The sequence below is a fragment of the Corapipo altera genome, unplaced genomic scaffold (assembly GCF_003945725.1).
Source record: "Corapipo altera isolate COAL_440 unplaced genomic scaffold, ASM394572v1 44b, whole genome shotgun sequence".
NCBI lineage: Eukaryota > Metazoa > Chordata > Aves > Passeriformes > Pipridae > Corapipo > Corapipo altera.
The window spans coordinates 2,961,338-2,985,863 of NW_020884932.1; the positions used below are offsets into that span (position 1 = coordinate 2,961,338).

A 24,526-nucleotide genomic window follows, 5' to 3' on the forward strand; every position below is an offset into this window, starting at 1 on the left:
AATGTTTCTCCCTGTAGATAAATGCACTTATACTCACAATTTTTACATTAAACAGAAAATAAAACTTCACCACCATGGTTATTCTTTTAGAGCAAGAACAAAAGCTATTCATGTACCAAATGCATGCTGGCAACGCACTGTTCAGCAGCAGTAAGAATAAACACATTCATTAACCATTAGGTTCTTCCAGCTGCCAAGACAGACTGCGAATGTCTCAAAAACCCATTGATAAATCACAGACCACGGAAAACCCTGAAAAGCAATTGTCCTGCTTTTGCTTGTTTTTTCAGCCCAGTTACAAAATGTGCCAGCTGCTAAACAATGGCTGTCAACAAAGTTTTCACAGAATCACAAGCAAAATGTAAGAATGAAATCTTATGTAGCTTGCTCTTTACAGACACTTACTTTAAATGAAAAATGCATTGCTTCATGATGGACACATACAAATACATTGAGGGAGAATGGTAAAGATGAACTTAGCATGTTATGGAGCTAAATTACGGAATAAAATTATTTTCACATATTTAAATGCATTGATGTAGCTTTTTCGTCTTCCTGTACTACTCAGTGCACCACAACAAGAAAACAAAAACGCAGAACAAAAACACAAAACAAAAAAAACATCCCCAAAAAACCTACTAGGCACTTGCCTTCAGTTCCTTCTCCGAATAACCAGTTTAGAATACTGTTGAACACTTACTGCTCTCATTCATCCCCACCTCGAATAAAGTATTTGGGAATGACAAGTGCTTCCCAAAACAAGGCAAATCTAGGGAAAGAAATCTAAAATGTCACACTGGACTTCAGTAATTCCCACAGTTGCTCTCACAGTGACTCCAGAATTGTCAGTTGACACTAAAAATCATGTATCGTGCTAGGAACAGGAGCATAAATAAGTAAGAGGACTAGATGGCAATAGCAGCAGAATTCTGCTTGGGGGAAAACCAACCAGCCAAACATCACCAAATCACAAAAAGATAATCCTGGATAGAATAAAAACATATGCCTGAGATGGAGATTAAGAGGTAGCATAACAATCTGTCCTAGGAGAGGAATCGGGGAAAAAACAAAGTTATTGGAAAAGGGTAAAAGCTGGAAAGCAACTGAAGGGGGGGGGGGGGGGGAAGGGAGGATGGGAGATGAGGGGAAAGAGAGGACATGCATGAAGCTGACTGACAATGCACCACAAGCCAGACAGAAAATTCAAAACAGAGGATGCAGCAGGCACAGAAAATAAGATCATTCTGTCAGAGTACACTAGACAGAACTACAGGCCAACTCATAGAATAGTTCCAGTCATGCCGAGGGAGCTATCTCATCTTAATAGGACTAGCATTTTTTGTATGCTTTAGAGAAAGGAAGAGTGCTCAAAATTTAGCAATAGCTGTTTATAGGAAGTGGCAGGAGAGAACAAGGAGAAGAGGCCAAAACTAGATCAAGCTTATAGGATGAGACTGGTGATAACAATAATAAAGTAAGTGGGCTGAGTTAAGAGCCCACATTTTCATACTTTTATTTAAAGGAGAAACTAAGAAAGCTGGAAGAGGAGTAGTCAGGGATGTAAAAATGACGGTAGGTTTTCAAAATCATTAAGATAAATTCATAAAGGGAAAGAAGAACTGATATTCACCAAGATACTGCATAACTAGGACAAATATTTACAGAAACCAGCGCAAGACTGGTGTCACTGCACATAAGACAGTAAAAACTACAAACTTCCATGGTAAAACAATCATCAGGTCTGGGTAAGATAAAGTCAGGGACAGGTTCTAACACTAACTAGTTCTGCATGATGGGGGGGTACTTATGTTGAGAGTAGACTACTGAGGGTGGCCGAGTGCCTGATCTCCATATTCAGCATCTGCTCTTTCTGAAGTCAGAAAATACATTCCTGAGCCAGCTGGACCAACCCAGCAGAGCATTTCTTATGCTTTTTGAGTTCCAGCTCCATCAAGCATTACCTTACATCTCTCATATTGACAAAACTGAGAAAAACATGAAAGTCCTACCCCAAACCAGGAACTGAAAAACAAGAAAGTGGTAGAGCAAGTTTATGGTGTGTAGGAAACAAGCACTAAAAGAGAAAGGTAATCACAACAGAACTCAGAGAGGTTCAAATAAAGAGAAGCAATTCAAAACTGTCAGTATTTTTACAACACTTTGTAACCATTTAATGTTCAGAAGTCAACCACTGAGCCTCTAACAGGTACTGAAATCAACTAGAGCACCCTGTTCAAAATAGCCTCAGAATAGCAAGCAACCCAATTCCTGCTGGTATCACACACACCCAAAACAGGACAACCACAGGTACAGCATTCACCCCATCTCCTGCATGGCAAGAGTAAAGCATTCTAGTAACAACCTGTAATACCTAAGTCCCTATGGAGTTAATCTTGGGGCAATCATACCTTATCACACTTGGAATAGAAAGAATAGAAAGTCAACCTTTCAAAACAAAAACATGCACCCTAGGGGACACACACACACAATGGAATGGAAATTCTGTTGGCCCTAGGCATGCCTTTTAAAATAAAGTGGTTACAGAAAAAAATGGTCAGAATGACACCACTTATCTGTAGGAGCAGTAAGTTATCAAAATTGGCTGATGTTGCCATGAGGAGTAGCAGTTTGGTAGAATGGAATCTCTGTTTCATATGAGAACATATTTAAAGCCTGAATAAGAATACAGAAAGGACGAAAACCCAGAGAAAACTTTTTGCACCCAAACATTCCTGGGAGATTTTGTGAATGAGGCTTGACATTAAGAGAAAAGTTGGTTTCTCTGGATGTTATGACTACCCTTCACTGCAGTCACTGCAGTAATGTAGATGTTACACAACCTGCAAGGAAGGTCAAACAATACTAACTCTTTCTCAGAGACACCTCCCTGCTGAAAGAAAAAGACTTTATGGTTTGACCCCTTCAGTGATGTAACCTTGTTTTTAGAAATTAAAAAGAAAAAAAATCAACTTGTGTTAATTGCAAACAAAATAAGACACAGAGCAGGTTATTACCACAAAGAATTTCCCAATAACCCAAGAGCTGTCAGGAAATCATCCTGAACACAACAGGCAGAAAATACACTCCTACATGCATTTGGTAAGAGTAATTAGGACAATGAATAAATGAATTATGCAAACTAATGAAGGAGCTAGGCAATTTAAATCACAGTCCATTCATTCTCTCCCTTTTCAGAGAAGGCTGAAGGAAACCTACAAGGCATATTAAGCAGTTAGCTCTTGAATTACAAAATACATCATGCCAAAATCATTGCAAATAGTGAGTATTCAGACATGCAAAAGCAGACTGAAAGTTAACCTACTGAAGATGTCTGTGTTATGCACGTTTTAAGAGAAACAAAATAAAAAAAACAGGAACAAAAACCCTCACAAAAACATTCTGGCAGTCAGACAGCTGTCACAGGAGTAAATCTATACTCCAGTGATATTTCAGACTTCCATCCTCACTGTACTCTCCATTTTCAGGGCAGGATTTATCTCACAGCAGTTGATGGATAAAAAAGAAAGGCAATCAGACTAAGAGGCTTTTATAATTGGGACTACTGAGCAACTTAGTGATACTCTGCTTTTTCATGTCAAGATTACAGCCCTTCCTGCTCTACAAAAAACGGGACAGGAGGTGAGGGTGTGTGGTGTTAAGACAGAGAAGAAAGCCCCCAACCCTAGTTGGTGTTTCTGTCAATATCTGACTGAAAGTATCCAGGTCTGTGCTGCAATTACAGGAAAGACAGATGCCTTTAAGAGCATTTCCATTCCCTTTCTAGCAAAAGGAACACTAGATGGTGCTACATTCGTATTCCTATCTTCACCCTCTCAGATGAAGGGGTGCAGCAAGTTAAAAAGAAAAAAACAACTAGGACACTGTAGGTGCCTCCCACATGTAGCAGCAGAGTGTCACTTCCATACAGTGCTGCCCCACTGTCTACCAACCTTGGGACTTGAGACTCCTTCTGCCTATTTACCAACAGGAGGTCGACAATCGATAGCAGTAGAAACTAAGTCAGACTGCATTGACTTTTTCTCTTAAATCTTGCTACCAAAACCCAAAATGAATTATTACAAAACAAAAGAACCACAGCAGCTACTGAGTCCATTTTCAGGTTTAATATTGTTAGAAAATATGTGCTCCACCAGCACTTTTTGTAACAACTCTTAAAACAGTCATAAGCAATTCTTTTAAATTAATCAATTGACCTATTTCATTTACCCTTCTATGCTCAAGTTAGCACAGATTCAAAAGCATTGACTTCCATAACACTTCTGTTACAGCAACTATGAGCTTTGGATAGCTTTACTATCAAATTCTGTGGGAAAGAAGTCTTTTAGGGTGCTGTTCACCACTAGACACTGGCTTAAAAAAACTATTCACTACGCTGCTTTTTGTCACCCAGGCCCAAGCCTACAGTGCTCATTCCCTTGCTTATGCCAACATAACTGCTTTTTGGCCACACAGTAGGACAGATCAGAGAGGTGTGATCTAGGTAAAAGTCACTCTCATCTCCCCTCTGACACAAAAACAGAGCAAGGATTCTATCCAGACCAGTTGCCCAAATACCTCCAGTTACACTCGCACAGAAATCTGCACAAGCACAATTCTGAGGTGGTCTGGGGACAAAAAATGTTTAAGCCAACCTCCTTTCCAAGGAAACACACTTGGCACAATCAGAATGTGCAATGCTCTCAGCTACATTACATCTGCTCTTGGGTCCCAGGCAGGAAAGATTGTTCTGCTGAGAAAGAATGCTAAAGTACCTCCCTACTGCCAGCAAACACAAGAGGAAACAAAAACATTAACAGCAACAAAAAAGGAAACAGCAATTATTAAAAATTCTTTGAGCATCGATGGTTCGTCTTGAAAAGTTAAACTGCAAAATGTACACATCATATAATTTATTATTAGATATACTAAAGACAACTCCAATTAATTACCATTAGCTGGTAACATTTCAGAATGCATCACCACACTGTGCCTCAGTTTTCCATTCTTTTCTTAAATGTGCTCAAGCCTTTATTTGCAAGAATTTTTCCAGTTAATTTTTACAGTAGGGTTAGTCTTAGACTAAAAAAAAATAGATTAATGGATTGCTGAATTTCACTTGACTCTAGAATGAGTCAAGGCTTGGCATCAGAAGAAAAATTATGGTACATGCAGACTTGATATGAGCAATTTCCTTCCCACTAAACAGTTTAAAAGTGTAAATAGTGCTAACCTGTTAGTCAGAACTAAATAAAGTCTTCATGTTAAAGCCTCTGACAACACTTATTCCTCTTCAAATATTTATCTTTCTGTTTGTTTTGAGGGTACATGCTGCATACCTGCACATAATACTGACAAAGATTTTACAGAGGGAGTATGAGACCAATTCCTCTCAGCCAACACCCTTTGAGACTTTATAAAGCACTGCAAAAAGTTGAAACTCAGAACAATACTTTCAAAAAAAAAAAACAACCAAAAAAACAACCAACCAACCAAAACAAACACAAAAACCAACCAACTAACCGACCAATCAACAAAACACCACTATTTCTACAGCAAGTCTTATCATGTTGTCTGCAGGTCACAAAAAGTACAAATCTGCTACTGTAGAACAGCAAATCCATTTAAAAAGCATTATGGGATCAGTCTGTAAATGATAGTTGGCTGACAACTAAGCTAGAAGAAAGAGATTGAGAAACTACATCAGGCTTGAAGGAATGTGAAGCAGCAAGAACATGCACTGACCTCCATTTAATAAAAAACATTTTAAAAGTTTTAAAGTAAGAGTTTGTCTTGCCTTTCAAGGAACCATAATCAAGAAGGCATCTTGATTCGTGCAAGAAGTTAGTTGTCCTGGCTTGTAGTCAGAAACAGAAAAACAAAGTTAAATTCCTGATAACAGGGGAGTGGGGGCTGAGGAGGAACGGAAACAGGACACAGACAAGAGAACAAGTTGCAAGATCCTTTTACAAGGTGTCTGGAAAACAGTTATGCTACCAGGAATGTAGCAGCATGTGATGTGTAGTTTCTAGTTTACCAAACAAGCAAATACCTACATGGCAGTCCAAAGGGTGACCCTTTTATGAACTAACCAGTTAGATCCATGAACACAAGGGAGGAGGGATGGCAAATAAGTTTCTTTAAACAAAAAATTTATTTTATGTAGGAGCATACCTGACTGAAAGTGACTCCAGTGTTAATCCTGCTGCTTGTCTTCTCAAGGGAATCGGGATGGATTTGAGAGCACCTCTGCCCTTCTTTCTGTTTTCTTTTTTTTCAGACTATCAACTCTTATTAACCACACAGCAGTTGGGCTGAGCTAAGTCAAGGCATGCTACTAAAGCATATGCTGATGGTCACCATTGCCTAATTCTCTGACCCACAGACAATTCAGAAAAGTAACTCAGGATAAATGCATCTGACAGTCAGTTAGAATGGCCTCAGTCTTATTTCTGTTTTTCTCAGACATCTCATTTCTCCCTTCCATAAACTCTGTTGACTCCTCAAACATTCTCAAAAGAACTGACAAGGTCACTTTAAGCTAAAAGAGCTTCACAGTTCAGACAACAAACCATGCATTTGAAATGGAAACTGCCTGTCATTTCATAACCATAACTAAACTGTGTTACAATGATTATTCGAACACAAAAGAATTGGGTCAGCTGACCACATCACTAAGAATCTAATTCTATTTAAAATAACATAGTTCAACACATATTCAATTTATTTATATGAATCTATAATAAGAAGGTATTTAATCTTTCATAAAGCATGCAGATGAAGCTGTTCTGTATACCCTAACTTCTACTGTTCCAGAACTAAAAATGAAATGGCTTTGAAAAGCAAAAATATGTACAGGCAAAATGTGACGTTAGATCCTATTTCTCCCATTCCTTTTCTCCACAGAGCAATTCTCTTATCAAGATAAAAATCTAAATTATGTTGAACATTAGGACAAGCATTCCCTGAACTTTAAGCTGCAGTGTTTCCTTCCCCTCATCCCTGACTTGATTTTCCAAAAAAACTTCAAATGGTTCAGCTTCCCAAGTACATAAATATAGTAACCTAGTTTCACAGCTGTCATTGGTCTAGCCTATTAGCAAGAGCCTTAAACCTTACAAAGTGCTTTCATTGAAAATCCAAGTGCTTGTGAAATCACTTCTTAAAGAAGAAAAAAAACCGTGCAGAACACCAGCAGCATTGTCCATGAACCAGATACCCCACCAAGAGCTCAAGAACAGAAACTTAACCTCCACATCCTTCCCAAGACGAAAGATTCGACTACTTACCAGTAATGGTGCAGGCATCTCTGTACTCTCTGCAGTCTGGCACATCATCTTCCACCCCTTCACTTACATAGTGCTCTTCGTGGATGCCTGTGTCGCAGGCTAGGACTGCATGATTCGACGGCTCCGAAGGAGGCACAGTGCCGGCCAAAGTGCAGTCGTGCAAAGCTGTGGCGTCCAGCTTGGCAGGTTTCACAGGGTTGTACAACGTGCCATCAGGGGGACCAGCACTGGAGACTGGGTCTGGCTGGCACAGGCAGAGCTCTTTCTCTTTGCTAGAGTTGGCTTCAAGAAGTCTGCAAAACACAAAAGAAACAAATGTTCAATTCAAGCCATTCCAAACAGCATAAATTAGAACAGATAATTTTCTTTTCCTTTAACATTAGTTTAACCTAACAAGTGCAGCAAATACTAAACCCCCAACACTCTTCACAGAGCAGCTGCCTATCTCTGCACCTTGCACAGTCATGTAAAGTAGAGAAGTGCTATTCCTTGCACCATATTATTTACCAATGGCTGACTAAATATCCATATTTTTGCCTATCCCAACTTGCAGTAAGCACAGTCCATTCACCTTGACTCATTCACCAACTTTCTCTTACATCAGCCAAGCAAAAGCTCTATGTAACCCAGCATGCTGTATGAGCCAGGTCATGCAGACAGACTGCACATCACTGATTGATTTACTGGTACTTTATTAACATTATAATTTGAAATTGACTGATAGTAAAAAATAAAAAAAAAATTATTAGAGGCTTATACTATAACCCTACTAGACTTTCCTCACCACTGTGCCACCCTGCACAGCCTGGTCCCTCATTGCCAGACTTGCAGCTGGCACCCGTGCTCACTTTACAGAATACACAGTAAAAAGAACTCAAGGTGCACTAGGTTAAGGGGGTAACCACTTGTTGCTGCTCCCCAGTGCTTCAGCCTCAAACAGGGAACAATGCCCCTCAAAGCTGGATATTGATGCTCCCAGCAAGGTTGAATTGGCCACAGAAGCAATGAAGAAAAGCACATTTCCCCAAAAACTTCACCAAACCTTTTGTGTAAGGGACTAAAGGCACTGCAATAACTGGTGGTGTGGTACTTGCTTTTGGTTATCAGCAGTGTAAGGAAAGATGCAAATGTTTATTTCTTCTAGCAAAGGAAAATGAAATCACACAATTACAGAAAAACAGACCTGGGAAAAACAGACTTGAAAGACCTTTATACACGTAGTAGCTACAAGACATAAAGCAGCAGCAGAAGAACAGGCCACACAAGAACACCCAGACTGCATGGGAAGAGCAGAAAGACAGCCAGTAAAAAGACACAATTGCACTTGTTTGCAAGCAGAAGGTGCATATGCAAGTGCAGCAACAGAACATGCTATGTTCAGTGCTTCATTGGGAACCAGACATACAACAGTTTTCTCAAGAATCCTATGAAAAAGGTTCTCCTTAATCTCTAGGAACATGACCAGATAACCTTTTTTTGCTGTTAAAGTTACACTCAGGATTTTGGCACCTTATTTTCTGGCATTTCTAGCCAATAACATTATTGCTTCACCAAGGCATGACAGTATTTCTAGAAACTAATCGCGAGACTCAAGTATTAGTCTCTAAACTATCAAGACGCATATCAGGTGTTCCAGATCTTCTGGAAGTAAGCTTCAAAGAAATCTTGCAACAAAGTTGTAACACTGCACCAGCATCATCTATTCTCAAACTATTTTTCCCTTTCAGCACAGGCATAAGAACAAAAAAGCAAAATTCTTTCCCTCTTTCAGAAGGCCTCAACTAGGATATGTTCACACCAAAATCAGATCATCGCAACTGGAAAACAGATGGGCAGTACTAACCCATGGAAAAAACACCCTCATACACAAAATGCCATTTCATTAAGTTTTCCTCAACTACAGACATTTGTGTTTCTGCATGGGTTCACTCAACCCGGAAACAGTTCTCACACCCAGAGACTCAAAAACTGTATTTCGTAATGATCATAATAGGAATATTATGATAGCTATAGGAACATACTAAAGCAAACGACAAATTTATGATACTATACCCTCATACAAATGGTACTCTATTGTGGCAGCTGCAGGAAGAGAAAGTTTCACTTGAGTGCTTTAACAGAAAGTGTTACAGTTCCCCTGCAGAGCATTCATTATTCCTGTGCTATCACAGTACATACTGAAAAGAACAATGGGGTTACTTGTACTGATTACTTTTAAAATGGTCCCCTTTCAAGTGGCTCCTTTGAAATAACAAGAGGGAGATTACTGATATTAGAAATTAGTTGCTCAAATGAAGTTGGAATCAAAATGAAAATCTTCATTTTTCTCTCCACAATGAAGATAGAAACAACTTAAGCTATAAACAAGAAAAAGTACTGGAAATGCACCTACTAACTGATTAGAAGGGCTCTATTTTGTCCTAGCTGCTACCACATATCTGTGAAGTACATTTGTTTTGGGAAACTTAGATAAGTCTGTTGTTATGAACAAGGGCATGTCTGGGATTAAGTAACTGAAAGCACTAACAGCACTTTTCAGCTTTTCTTGTCCTCTTCTACCCTTCTCTCCACACCCTACTTCAGCAACCTCAGGAAGGCAGCAATATAACAGCACTACCGAATGAAATAACACTGATAATCAAAGTCTGATTCGTGTGTAAAGTCTTCAAGTGAGTTCTGGGAATCTAAGATCTTGTAACTTTTCTGAACAAATGACATTCAACATCTGACATACCTGATCATCTTTACTCATTCATGACTTTTATCTCCCACACAGTCCTCACCAAAAATACTTTTGGCTAGAACATAACATTCCACTTTGTGTTAGAAGTTGCATTGAATGAGTTTCACCTCTGCCTTCACCCATTTTAACATTCACTCCACTGAGGTACTACGGAACCAGTTCTCCCCCTACCATAAGCTGCACTCCAACAACTTCTGCCTTGTCACTGTTAAGAAAGAACAAACAGAGATACACATTCAGAAACAAAAGTCATCAGTGCTCTTCCTTCACACAACTTGTTTCACTGTTGGTAACTTACGGAAACTATAAGCAAATAGAACTTGAAAACACAAAGAAGCAACAAAACCCACCCCCCCAAACAATTCCAACAAGTCAGTCTGCCTAGTCTTCTACAAAAACACATGGAAAGTCAAATTCTAGATTAAGGAAGAGAATTTGCCTTGATCTTAAAACCCCGTATCATGCAGGAAGAAAAGCCAGCACAAATGCATATGTCTGCTTCCTTATTATTTAATATCCTTGATTTCCATACAAACAGTGGAGAAATCTTGCTCAGACTCTTACCAAATCCACAGAGGCACTGTTTGCATGGCCTCTCTTGCAAGGCAAATATTACCACCTAATCCAGTGGCACACACTTTTCAAGTTCCATTTAAGTCTTCCTATTGCAAAAAATAAAAAGAAACTGCAGTTGAGCAGCATTTATCAGATTGCCAAAACAGCCATTGTAGAAACTGCACCCATGAAATACACAACATTATTATTCTTTAGTCAGTCTCACCTGGATATACAATATCCTTACACAAGACGGTACAAATTGTTATTGCACTATTTCGTATTTACTCCTTCTGATATCTAAATGAGGATGTTAATTGTTATTGCAGTTTTGTACTTACTCTGACATTCAAACAAATGTACAGTTTGCAAGTCAGATTATAACTTTTCCTGATGAAAATTCAATGCATTTCATTCCTTCTACTGCATATGCCGAGAGCAGCCTGCATACAGGATTTAAATAACTCGTCTCTCCAACCTAATATGACATAATTCAGCTTTTGCCTCAGTGGCTGTATTGCACTATTTCTACCAGTCTAAATACAATGACAGTTTGGGGCCAATAAACAGAACTGGGACTAAAGAAATACTTAATTAGGAATGTTTGAACTTAATCCTTCAGCGTAAAACTGTTTGCTGAAAAAGCACAATTCCCTTAAGTTGGTCATCTAAACCTTTTTAGCACAGGCCATTTTACTCTGAAAAAAACCTTATTTGTCAGTCGTTTGTTAAAGGTACTCATTTCAACCCTGCACTTCATAAGAGCAATCACATAAACACAAAAACTTGCTCCTGCACATCTCTTCTGAAGAATGCTCAGATTTTTTGGTCTAACCCAATAAATGCTTAAAACAGAGCATTTGCCTGATTCCTGTATGAAGACCTTAAATTCTATAAACGGCCAACAGCATTATAATCTATTAGTACATCTACACAACAGATTGGACTATGACTGCAGTGTAACTAAGACTTGATCAAGAAGTACATTGGGTACTTCTTGTATATACTTACAGGTATACTGTAAGTGTACCTGTGGCAGCCCAGATTACAAAAGGCAAAAGTTCAAAGCAAACGGACACATTTACATCAGCCAAGATATGAGGGTTTTGAGGTAAAAAAAAAAAAACCAAAAAAAAAACCTCCACATCAGTCAGCCATTTCTGGGATCTGGACATGAAAAAAGGTTAGTTAATTTTTTAATTTGCAGTGTGTTTTGTGGGGAGAGGGTTGAGTTTCATGCACCATAAATTTCATATACAAGCAAATAAAATAAACCATTTGCTTTTTCATAGCCATTTGAGATAAACTTTTTCTGCATTTACCATTAAACACATTAAACACTCTAAAGCTAAATATATAAATGACTTAAAGTAATCCTTCTTCCTCCACCAAAAGCAGAAGAAGATGTAGAGTTATTCAGCCATGTGCCTACCCACAGCCCAGCAGTGCCAACAAATACATTATCTGTAACCTTGCAACATTATTCTTATGGTTATCGTGGATTGCAACAGGAGCCATTTACTGCAGTCACAAAACAGCTGGAACTCCTACAACTAATGTGCTATCCAGGGGCCACAAGTTGCACCCCACAGTGATCATTAAGCTTTGAACTATTTTTAGTTAACAGCTCAGATTTTGTGACCCAAATAATACTTTTATTTAGTAGTCTGAAATGGCAACTTGGACACTGCAAACATCTGCCAATTTAAAGAAAGACTTCCTTAATGGAGGGGAAAAATGTTTTTTTAGGACTTCTGATTATAATCTTCCAGGTCATCCTTTTGCTATGCATACTCTCATACAGAATTTAACTATGCTGTTTGGTTTAGAGCAAAAGCAAAACCATTTACTGTGACCCAGCTGCTTTTCCAGAACAACTCTGGTGCACATGAATCAATTCCCTTTTGAGTGAGAGAATCTGAAAACTCTGCTCCAAGACGGACTTCAAATGCTACCTGCTGTCTAACAGGGACATGAAACTTCAAGCAATCCCATGGCTACATCACTGCAAGGTCATCTGGCGTGTACCTATTAAATTTCCTCCTTCAAGAAGCTTCAAACTGCATAGGTAAGTGGGGACAGTAAGCCCAAGGTGACAAGTTAAATCTAATCTAAAGTAACCCACACAAATCAGTAATAAAGATATAAGAAGCCTCAGTGTTTTGATCTACCCACCCATCCCTACCAACCAAAGTATTTGCTAATTCAGACAGAACCACAGGGTATCAAGGGACTGAGAAAGTATTCTACTTTTTGCATCTGCCTGGAGCTACAGAGCTCTGATTCTGTATTCTCATTTACTAATATACTAATTCTCATTTACTAAGTACTAACTGACAGTTAAACACTTCAAAGGGTTTTAGAGTGTGCAAATTCTTCCCTTTTATGTACTTACAAGAGTTCCACCAAAAATGTTCTTCCTGTTTTGTACATCACTTTGTAAATCCATGAAATCCATGAAACGCCTCTGTTTTGCTAAGTATGGTAAGTTTTACTAAGTTGTTTAAAAACAACCCTCAAGCTTCTTATTCACACATAAAAAAAATTCTTCAGATGCAAAATTCCCCATGTAGACACTGGAGCAAATCAAAGCTAATTTATATGTCTACCTAATCTGTGAAATAGATAAACATGCTGGCCTGCCCTTTTTATTTGGGAAAATAATTGACCAAAGTAACTTAATAAGACTTGCTTCAAGCATTCAGCTTGTTTATTTCTTTACTAATTCACATTTTGCATCTACAAAGTTGCCTTTTTTTAAAATTTAAAAACCATTTCTCAGTGGGTAGGTTCAAAAGCCAGTCAAAATGCTTTCTTCCATTTAAACACACTTTGTCAGACTATAAAGAAACAACCATTTGCAGTATGTCTGGCTTTTACACACAGACATACCTAAACAATCACTGTTTAACTTTCAGATAAAGGCTGAATTTCATCCTAAATAATTTACTGAGTTGTTTTAATCTTGTACTGTATTACATACCCTCTTATAAACCATGGGAGTTTAGCTTCCACTCAGAAGCTGCCTTTCAAACACATGCAGAATGCTGACTGCTTAGTTAAACCTCCAACTCAAGGGACATAAAGAGGCAAAGTGTCATAGATGAGTGACAGAATGTGAGAAGCAGTTTATTTACCTTCAAAATGATAAACACAAGTACTGCGTTTCTCATGTAAAAATTAAAGGGACAAGCATCTTGGACAACTCCAGACTATATCCTTCTCCAAAATTTTAAAGCCATTCAAGGTCTTTTTACAAACATTCTGTCTAGATTTCCTAGCCATATATTACATTCAGACTATATTCCACACTTTTTGTTTGTTTGGCATTTTTCTTCTCCATAGTGGGGTTAGGAACTCTTTGGTCTAGCCAAATGCAATCTTGCAGGAAAGTATGTGCCAGTGTCAATGTTGTGCTATGAAGGATCTTCTCAGGTATCTGCCTCCCTAAAGAGGGTCTCTTCTGCCTATGAAACCATTAAAGAGCATTTTCAAGCTAGAGATTTGAAAGGTTTTTAAAACCAATTTTTATAAAGCCTCATAACTGACAAATATTAAGTTGATGAAGGCATCCAAAACCAGAACAATACCTGGTTAACTGCCAGTGGCATGGTAATATCATTTGCAATTAAAAAGTCACCACTAAAGAACAGAAGCCAAAACAGCACCAGCAATAACCAAAAAACTGCTTAAGCCATAGTATAACCATGTACAGCATAAAATCTCTAAAGGTCCCCAAAGCTGCTTCAATGACCTTGTTTGGCCTTGTTTGACCATTAAGTCATCAGTCAAGACACTCATGTTTTCTCAAAAAATAATAAAATCAACACACCACAAATAATAAGCCTCTTAAAGGAAGAAAAAAAAAATGAAGGAAAACCACCCCACTGTACTCCACAAACCAAAGTTTCTCACCACGAGGAGTTGGCCTTCAGAAGGAGCCCATCAGTCTCTTCTCCCCTAAGGCCAAGGGACAGTGGAAGCACACTGTGAGACAAGCCCTGGGTTTGACCTTAGCAGCTGCGAGGGCACAAGTGTGCTCTCACCCTGCTTTATGTAACACTGCCCCTCTTTGCTCTGAGTTCCTTCAGGCAAGTATTGCAGAGTTCTATAAATAGTTCTTCCTCATGTAAGGCTCACATTACACTGGGAGCTTTTACAGCTCCCTCTCCTTTTATTAAATATAGGCCAAAAAAAGTGCCCTCCTCACTCATCCCTTCTCTCAGTGAACAAAAAAAACCCTGAAAACAGTTAAAAATAATTAGTGCATTGCCTTTCCTGCAACACATCATGCTACTGGCTGGGAGATCTTAGCTAGACAAGCTGCATACTTGTCTTGGAAAGGGAGAACTGTTTATCACCAACACTAGTACAGAGTGTATGTGAACTATATGTGCAGGCAAAGAAGGAATTCTCCCGGAAACAAAGCAAAGGTCAGAGGTATGGCAATGCAAAGTATAAACACCTCAAACATGTACTTTCTTTTCATATCCATGCATGTGCAAGGTGCTCACTGAGGTAGATCAATGCAAGATGAGTCCAAAGGGCATGGACCAATACTTCCTGAAGATGAGGAAAAGATATAACAACTTAAAAAAAGCAAAACAAAACAAAAAACGAGCCACCAAATAATTTGGGTTTAGGGTGCCGTTGCATTTAGTATGTATGGACCCCTGCCTCATACACAGCCAATATCCAAGTTAGAATACATGAACATCAGCTTCAGTACTTTAACACAATATCTACAGCATATCTCCTCATACTAATAAACAAAAAGGGCAGGCACCAAAGACTTGTCAAAGAGTTTAGGTATGGGGAAAACTTATTACACCAACAGCAAACCAGGTCCTCAAATAATATGGGTGGCAATAGTGATAACAGAAACCTGAAAAGTTCTTGTTATTTATAGACCACAAGAGCATGAAACTCCCCACTTCTCAAAGATTTTCAAAAGACAGTTTTGGATACAGCTTCTCCACTAGCTGGGAAGAGCTGTGGGATGACCACAATTTGTCTGAACTGCAGCAGAGGATGTAACACCACTGTCTCCACTCGAGTCCTGAGCTCACCTCCTCTCCACAGGAAGAATCAGCAAGAGCACTTGACCAGAAGCAGAGCAGAGCGTCACAAATGCACTACACATATATGTGAACTAGGTACTAGTAAAGGGGAAAACAAACAAAAAGTCCAAGAACCCACTGAACACTGTCTGGGCCTAAGATAGCATGAAGTAAGTAAAGATATTCAAATTAAAATGTGTTACCATTCCAAGCTAAAACCCTGATTAGCAAGCCAAGCCATGCCTTCTTCCTCAGGACCACAATAAAGAGCAAGGGAAAGCAGTGAAAACAGCCAAAAGACCACCACCACTACTACTGTTTAATCAAAAGTACAATTGACCTAATTGCCACCAAGTTAGGGTCAGGAGTTTTAGTCAAGTAACTCTAAGCAAAGAACAGACTAGCTCAACCCAAATATTTATCATGGTTTAAAACCTGGGGGGGATTTTAATCTTGTTTTGCATTACTATTGTTCTTCACCTATCACAGGAGGAATTTTTAATTTCTCCCCTCCACAATGACATTTAAAAGTATACATAGACCTGGTATAATTTAAATTTTAAAAAAAATGCTGCTTCACGGGATTGGAAAAGCGTCATTATTTCAAATTTTAATAGCTGTCCTTCTGAAAATATTTACAGAATTAAGACTGCTGTTTTTCTCTACTGTTTCTTATTGCCCAGAGTCAGTGAGAGCAGGAGGGGAATAAAATTCCTTGCAAATTGCCCTAAAAAAACCCCAAACCAAAACAAACACAAAACTCAGAAAAAATCAAAACCCACATACTATACCTCCTGTGTCCTGATCCACTTACTTTTAGGCTGAGTTTAATGCTTTGGACTAAGCTGAATAATCATATAAAAAGTTGACTGAAAAAAAAACCCCAACAATCAAATCAAAACCCAGTCTATTGACTAAGGACATCATTTTTTTTTCCCCCCAGAAATTAAGAAATTAAAGTACCCTGTTACTGCTAGAGACAATATTAAAGATAACTATTGGGAAACCTACCTCCAAGGACAGTCAGACAACCAATTCCTCCTCTGAGTAGGATGCTAAGATGATCTGCTTTGGCTCACTAGCATCACTGGCCCTCACTTCCTGGCAGCAAGCCTTCCCACGTGCTCCAGCAACTGGCATAATCCAGTAAGAACCTTCATCATCTTCAAGGTTGTCTTACAACCCTACACGTGCACAGAGTTCCTCAAAACCTACCCCACAATTTCTTAACTGGTTGTTAATAGACCTGGGCCTCACATCCATTTTTTTTTTAATCTTTGATTAGGTATATGGGAGCAACACTTTCCACCACATACTACTTGTTTGAGAGGCCATGAGTGAAATGAACCCAGCTCTGTCATGAGCTCTACAATCATAGCCCCTCTCTGAAGCTTTGGCTGGGGGAATACAGATCACAGCCCTTCTCAGCCAAGAGAAAGCCAGACCTCCAATACTTGTGGATACCTGAACCTCACGAGTTCACTTTAGGTACCAGTGTTGAGGAGTGACAAAACAAAGCAACAAATTCCTTAATAACCCAGCAGTCCTGGGCCTTATACCAAAGCCTTGGTCACATGGACTTCCCAGCAACTGGGGCATGTGCTGCTGACTGATGAGGGCGCATCTCAACACACACCATTCCAGCTCAGGACTGCTTCCCTTCTGCTCCCCTAGGGGCTCATGGCTACAGCAAAAGAAGGACATTTCACAGCCCTTCTCAAAACACTACAATGTAGTTTAAAAACTGGCACAATTATTCTGTCAAGTCATTTTTCTGCTTCTAAAGTTTGTGTGTAAACACAAAGAATAAAATAGGAAAACAAGAATTTGCTGTTTAAAGATTGCTCTGTATAATCAGTATATTACCATATATATGTGTCTGTGTTCTTGGGAACCCAGAAATGTTTATCTTAACAACAGGCTGTGGAATTTTAGGAAACTGAGCCAATTATCCATGGCTTAGTGCCATTAAAGACAAAGTCATACAAGCAAAGATTTTAGAACAGAGTTTTTTAGAATTCCAGGGGCATTAACATGAACACAGCAAGAGCAAAGCTGTGACACAGTATTTATGCACACGCACAAAAAAAACACCAACCCTGAAATAAACAAAACAAACCATCTCCTTACAAGGGAGAAGTACACAAGAGCACAAGCTAGGGAATAAAAATGCAAATTAAATGCAATACGTGCTCAGTTTTTGCTCCATTTTCAGTCTACAGTATCTTACTTAGACACAGAATGAAGTTGAAATCCAGCATTGTGGCTTTCCCCAAAGGACCACAGAAATAAAAATTTGGATTCACTCAATACAGATGAATCAAATTCTTCCAAACCATTTGAAAACTGACTTTGGAAAATACTTGTGATAACCATTAAACATGATGCGTTCTGAGGTTATCCTTAGATTAATTCCTGTGTGCATGTACATATTCTCCAAAACACACAACAGATAGTACTGGACACTGAGCCCCACTTAGTCACCAGAGCAGTAAGAAAGCATTTGACCAAAATGCTCTGACAGCTCCTGCTGAATTGTAAATCTCTACTGATGGAGACCAAAAATTACTGTAAGTGGACTAGACAAGCTGACCTGCTTACCATCAGTCAGTTCAGTTCCCCACTTATCAGCGTGCCTTATGACTTATTCATATCTTAGCACCCAGTCAGAAAGAATTCTGAATATACCAACAGCCTCAGGCAAGCAACCCAGCCACCTTTCTATGAGGAAAATCGTTCTTTGAAAAACCTTATTCCTACATATCAAGTATTTTATTCTTTGTGTACTCTAAAACCTAATTAAAAACCTGAAATTTCTCTGAAAGCGAAATTTTTCACTACAGTATAAAAAGCAATCCTTGCTTGGGCAGTAAGAGGAACTGAACTAATTCAGTAAAATATTACAGACACTTGATAAATGTAAAAGTGCACAGAACAACGTGTAGGTTCACAGTGTTGGAAGACACAGCATTTGAACCACTTCTTTATTCCACTGAAAAATATAAAAATATCACTAAAATTCCCCGCCTCCAGCTTAAAAGAAAGCCTCTCTCAAAACAAGTATTTTATGATGCTTAGAAACGTCTTCCTTCAAAATGTTTTTTCATGACCTAACTTGGCAGAGCAATGGTCCTATAAGCCTCAGAACTACAATTAGAATTCATTTTCCTTGACTCATACATACTCTAGCACAAGCAAAGTTATCATTCCCAACACTCAGTTTCCTCAAACTAACGGTAACATTTTAGTCAGCTTTAAGAGTGGAACATCTTCTGGACTTTAAGCACCCACGGTTACATTTGAAGAAGATGATAAGTTTTAACACCATAGGAAAGTATCAGTAAAGCCAAAGTAATAGCCTTATTTCACACTCCTGGCTTGTGCATGAAGAAGCAAGCTTCTCTCAAGGGAGATGTGAAAGACTGAGATTTCAAGATCAACAGGTGAAATGAAAAGCAAGGCCTACAAGTACAATCCTGAATATAAGCACAGGATTTCCTGAAAGGAACAGATCTCTCTACCTACTCTGTAAATCCTCTGTATAGACTCCTCTTCTGACATACAAACTGTTATTTGAGCTAAAGACATTAAAAAGGAATGAAGATTTGACAAATGAAACCAGTAACATTAAAAACTGCTTTGAGACACATCCTCAATTTCATTATTTAAGCCTTCATTAATTTTCAGTTATCTGTCCAATATGTTCTTGCAGCAGACCTCAGAGATTTATCATATCTTTTTTACTGCAAGAGAGGATATGAAATTCTCCTTGATATTGAAGAAGGTCTGGAGAGCACCTCCTTGCAACTTAGTGTGGCAGACAGGAAAAAATGAACTTGCATAGAAAGGGCTGCACATCACTTCATTAAAAGATAGAATAGAAAAGGTTTTTTTCTCAAATTTCTATGTATGCACTGACTTACCCGAGACAAAATCAACCTACTTAACTCCTTTTACGGTTCATGTAGGAAAGCTTTGGATTTAAATTTAGTCATGCTTTAAACATAAGCAAGGTGAAATATTATACTGTATCTGAGGGTTTGGGGTCCAATAGAATTTTCAGCAAGAAATGCTGAAATAACATTAAAAAGTATACACAATAACGGCAAAGATCTCCAGGCCATCACTTGCCTCATACAAGTAACAGTTTTAGCTTTGTTTAACAAATTCTCAGTCATCCTTTTTTCAGAAGAACATAGCAGTCCAAATGGTTCATGCAACAGTTCAAGCAAAAAAGACTGTATTCTAAAGTGAAAATTGAAGTATTTCCCCTACCAGGATGAAGGGAATTAAATATTGTAGCTGCTCCTAGTGCAGAGTAGAGATGTGGCTACACTAGATCACCCTTATTTCCCTTGCTGTTCCAGATCCAGACTTGGTTTTCAGAAATACACTGTTTATTCACTTGTACCAACTGCAGGGTTCAGCAAAGACATAACTCTCAGTTTCTACTAAGAACCATCTTCTGTTCTTCTCTGTAAAATATTCTGCCATCATTCTGAAACTGTCTCTTTACAATATTCCATTCTGTCTTTTGTGTACTTTTATGTCTCTGTAAGGTCCCGTGGCTCAGTTTTCATACACCTATCCCTCACCATGGAAACAGAAAAGGAAGAAAAATATAAATGAAGCATGTGCATTCTATTTTATTAAATATATAAAAATTCATCACCAAAATACCATACTGATATTCATCATTAGGTTGGAATCTCCATGGCCAAAACAGGAAGCACAGATAAGTTTCCCGTGACTCAAGCCTAGTAATAATTCCCTTGTAAACTTCCATCATCACCAACACCAGCAACTGCCAGGTCAAGGCCAAAATAAGCCACTGTGCTGTAGTTTAAAAAGGCAGCCAGCTTTTAACCAGCAGTAAATCTAGCACAGCCTCTCTGGGGAAAATGTCTTGGTAGTGACAAGCTGCACCAGAACTTTCCTAGAGCTCTTTAAACAGATACACAGATTTTCATGGTAGGTTTGCAGTTCCACAGCTCAAAAAGCTCCAAAGCTTCTGTTCAGTCCAGACTCCACAGGCACCAACACCCACACCAGTTGCCTGCACAGCCCCTGCCCACAGCACAAAGTATCTCTGTGCAATTTGAGTAAGGCGAACACTTTCTCAGCAGGATGAGACAGTGCTCAAACACTCTCTTCCTCGGCCTCACTCTACCTACACTGACTGCAGTAGAAACACGAAGGTTTATTAATAAGCAGGCGGAAAAGGTCAGCAACTTGACTTGGATCCATGACTTTCTAGGCTAAGATAGTTGCACGGTATGCCAGACAGGTCAGATAAGAGACCAATTCTGCCAGGGCAGACTATGAGCCTGCATGGAAACACCACAGAATAGACCTATATGGCCTCCCATAGATTCCAGGTCAATATGGAACAGAAGGGTTTTTTACAGCTCCTACTGATTTCCATCAATTCAGGCTAAATCTATGGTGAGGTAGGAAAACAGCGTAAAACAAGTCCAGCAACAGACAACAGATCACTTAACAACTGGCAGTACACCCTGGGGGGATTTTTTTTTTTAAGTTTTCTCTGTCAAACTTTTGCATAATACTGCTATTTCATAGATTTCCATTCTTCTGCATTCTTTACATTGTGTTCAGACCTGAATGCACTGAAGAAAAAAGCTGTTCATTAGCTTTTCAAAGGGCCCTACATAGAGATACCAATTTATAGTGCAATTAAGAAACCACACAAACCCCAAACATACAGCTAGAACAAAGATCTTGCAACTACAGTGCATATGTGAGTTACTAGCACGGTGTTTGGCTGCAGGTTTCTGAATTCAGACAGATTTTTCCTCTTTGCCCTTGCACAAATTTATCTTCATTCAATAAGAAGCCTGTTTTTGCAGTCATGCATGACAACTATGTCACTGAAGGTATACGAATCCATTCTGCTCAGTTCTTTGAATTTACTTATTTATTTACAAATCAGGTTAAATATAATGCAGGATGTGTGTTAGTGCATATTCCTAGAGATGAAGGCAGGAAGGGAATTTGAGCATGCTCTACCCTTGCTCCACACACACATGAAGGTAATACAGCTGCACAGTGTTTCCAGGACATTCACAGTGCAAAGTTAAAGGCAACTAGAGAGGACACGGACCCAATCACTTTTTATGTTCCTCAGCACAACCATCAGGCTCAGCAGAGAGGCATATGCCATCAAACCTTTAAAACCAAATACTTAAGGGCTAGCTACCATAGTACAGTTTGCATTCATCACCAATTCCCCTTGCTGCATGGCAAAGGGCACCACCACAGCCACCAGGTTTTAACCATTATGGCCTGTGCTCTTCAGACAAATCACAAACAGCTGTAAAAATAAAACTGAACTTTAGCTAAACAAGTTTGCAAATTACCCAGTGTACATCCCATGTTCTACCTGACGGTGGGCAGAAAATACTTGAGTCAACAAAACTGATGTGCCATATGCAGAATTTTCCTACAAACATCCTATATAGACAGAGTTGCACCACTGGTTAAAGCCCCCAAAAATCCATAAAACTGCATAAGTAGCATGAAAGTCCACAACCACACAATACTATGAGCAGGACCAACGCTACCAGGCAAAATGAAGAAAGATAATATTCAGCAGGAACCCATCCTGACTGGTCAGAGGAAAGAAAGACAAATGTTTTGTAAGTTATTTTCAACTGAGAAAAGGAAAAAAGGAAGTTTTTCCATTTCAGATAAATGACACTACTCCAATATGAACGTATGGTGGAACATTTAAAACCTAACACCAAACAGTTAGGTTTTTCACTTCAGCATGCCTGCAAGCCCTCTGTTGCATGGAGTTGTTACTTTATGAACACTGTCAGTACCAGCTGACACAGCCCACCTTACTTTGTCTTTGGTGTCCCACAGCAATGAAACACACATCACTGAAATGTGTCTGCTATGTGGCAGCATTCCCAGGTATGTCATTTAGAGAAGTCTCACACCACTCTGAATCCCATTTTGAGTTCTCCACCCACAGATTTTATTTGCAAAGATAAATGTGAAAGTGAAGAGAAATGCATTCACTCAGACACGCGCATGGAGACTGTAAGACTGGAAATGACCTTTGATTTTAGCACTAAAACAAAACACATTAAAAATAAGAAAAGGGAAGAGAGGAATGAAAAGCACAGCAATGTACCTAGGGGAGTCTCACTAGGTATTCTGACGCCCGCAAAAAAGAGCAGCTTTCCTGCCCCAAGTTCATAAGGCAGCACATAAGCACATAAACTGGTGGGCCCTCTTTTGCTTTCTGCTGTTTTTCTACCTCAGAAGGCTTTTTGCATAATAGTTCTAAGAAAAAAATGGATAAAACTGAAGCTCACAGGGGTTCTATATAAAATTCTAAATATTAAAAAGCTGCTTGTAGTTGAGTATTTCGGTCAAAATAAAGGTTCCACAATTTATAACAATTTCCTTTTTCAGTGGCACTGTTGTTTGCATCAGCTTTCTCCGGTTACTGTGCAAAGTCTGGCACAAAAGCCAATGTAAGGCATAAATTAATGTAACTCCTACCTCATCCACAATGTCTCTTAGCCTTTCCACTAACATATAGTGAAGAGCAGCACTTCTCGAATTCACTGTATTAAAAGGTGTCTGTTGAGATCCAGGCAGCCCTTGAACATCATTACAGTGAAAACTGAAGTTTCCACCCATGCTTCTACTGATTTTCCCTCACAAAACACAGATATTATTTCTAGCCAAACAGAAGTGAACAAACCTGACAAATGTGCCTTTTATTTGCAAGTTACCAGGAAATAACAACATAGTCAAAACAGAAAAACACAGTTGGGCATGAAAGGTACCATTTTCTCCCCTGCCATTCTGAACCATTGGCAGCTCCCTTCTACAGCTCTCAGCCAGGGCTATGTCCCTCAGCGACTCTAGGAGTCTAACCAGACTGCTAAAAATAGCTTCTCAACTACAGGACATGCACATTATCGGGGAAAACATTTCTGCGAGCCTAGTAACAGCCCCACAGCTCAGTCTGATGACACGAGAGCCTGAAAAGGCAGACTAAAGAATGGCTTGCTGAGTTAGGGAAGCCTTTACTACCTGCCCATCCACGTCCATCACAGACAGAACACGTATTTTTTACCCTAAGTGATAGATACTTTATAGGCAATATCAGAAAGTTGAGGGGTTTTGCATCATAAGCAATACTGACTGAAATCTGAATACTCCAGAAACACACTGATAATTTGAAGTACACTTAAATATATATTATTTGGCAATTCAGCAGTCTTCCATGATTATTTCTCTGGAAGCCTTCAGAAGCAAAATATAACAACATATGTAACATTTTGTAGGCAAGCACAACAATCTCAACATTCAAAGTTATTTTTTACGCTATAAAACAGCGATAAAACAGACTGAGGAACTAAAAGGCTTGCCCAGGTCACTTTTGTATGGATATCTGTGTTGTGGGTTCTGTCGCTTCACTGCATGCTGTGATTGCTACAGAAAAATGTACATGAGATCATTTACTACCTAAAGTCCTGGGCTAAAGAATTAAAGGCCAGTTATGCGAGGCATGTTTCAATCAAGCCTTGAGAAGGGTGAATAATTCTGATGGCACTTAATTAATCAAATAGAATGTTTTAGCACCAAAAATATCCAGTTGTTTGTTCATCTTAAAAAAAAAAAAAAATCATCTTGACTCACTGCATCTATATTGGCAATTTTTTAATTCAAAGGAACTCACCATCTCTCAGAAAAACACAGAAAAAGCAAGCCAGACTTAAAAACTTCATACACAAAACTGCCCTCCCTGTATAGATGGCAAACTTCTGCAAGTACCACCACCGCTACCAGAGAAGAAGTACTGTGACTTACTTAAAAAGGATGAACAACAGAGTTCTTGT

General features: G+C 38.9%; 1 protein-coding gene across 5 annotated transcripts in view; it reads right to left on the reverse strand.

The window, feature by feature from the left end:
* The window catches only part of TRAK1 (trafficking kinesin protein 1), a 128,602-nt gene that overhangs the window by 74,725 nt on the left and 29,351 nt on the right, over nt 1-24,526 (reverse strand). For all 5 annotated transcript variants that reach the window (XM_027659433.1, XM_027659429.1, XM_027659430.1 and 2 more), the window contains exon 2: nt 7,287-7,579. Coding sequence is in view for 4 of the 5 variants with exons in the window: in XM_027659429.1 (XP_027515230.1) it covers nt 7,287-7,579 (293 nt within the window). In the remaining variant the exon portion in view is untranslated. The remainder of the gene's footprint in view (nt 1-7,286; nt 7,580-24,526) is intronic.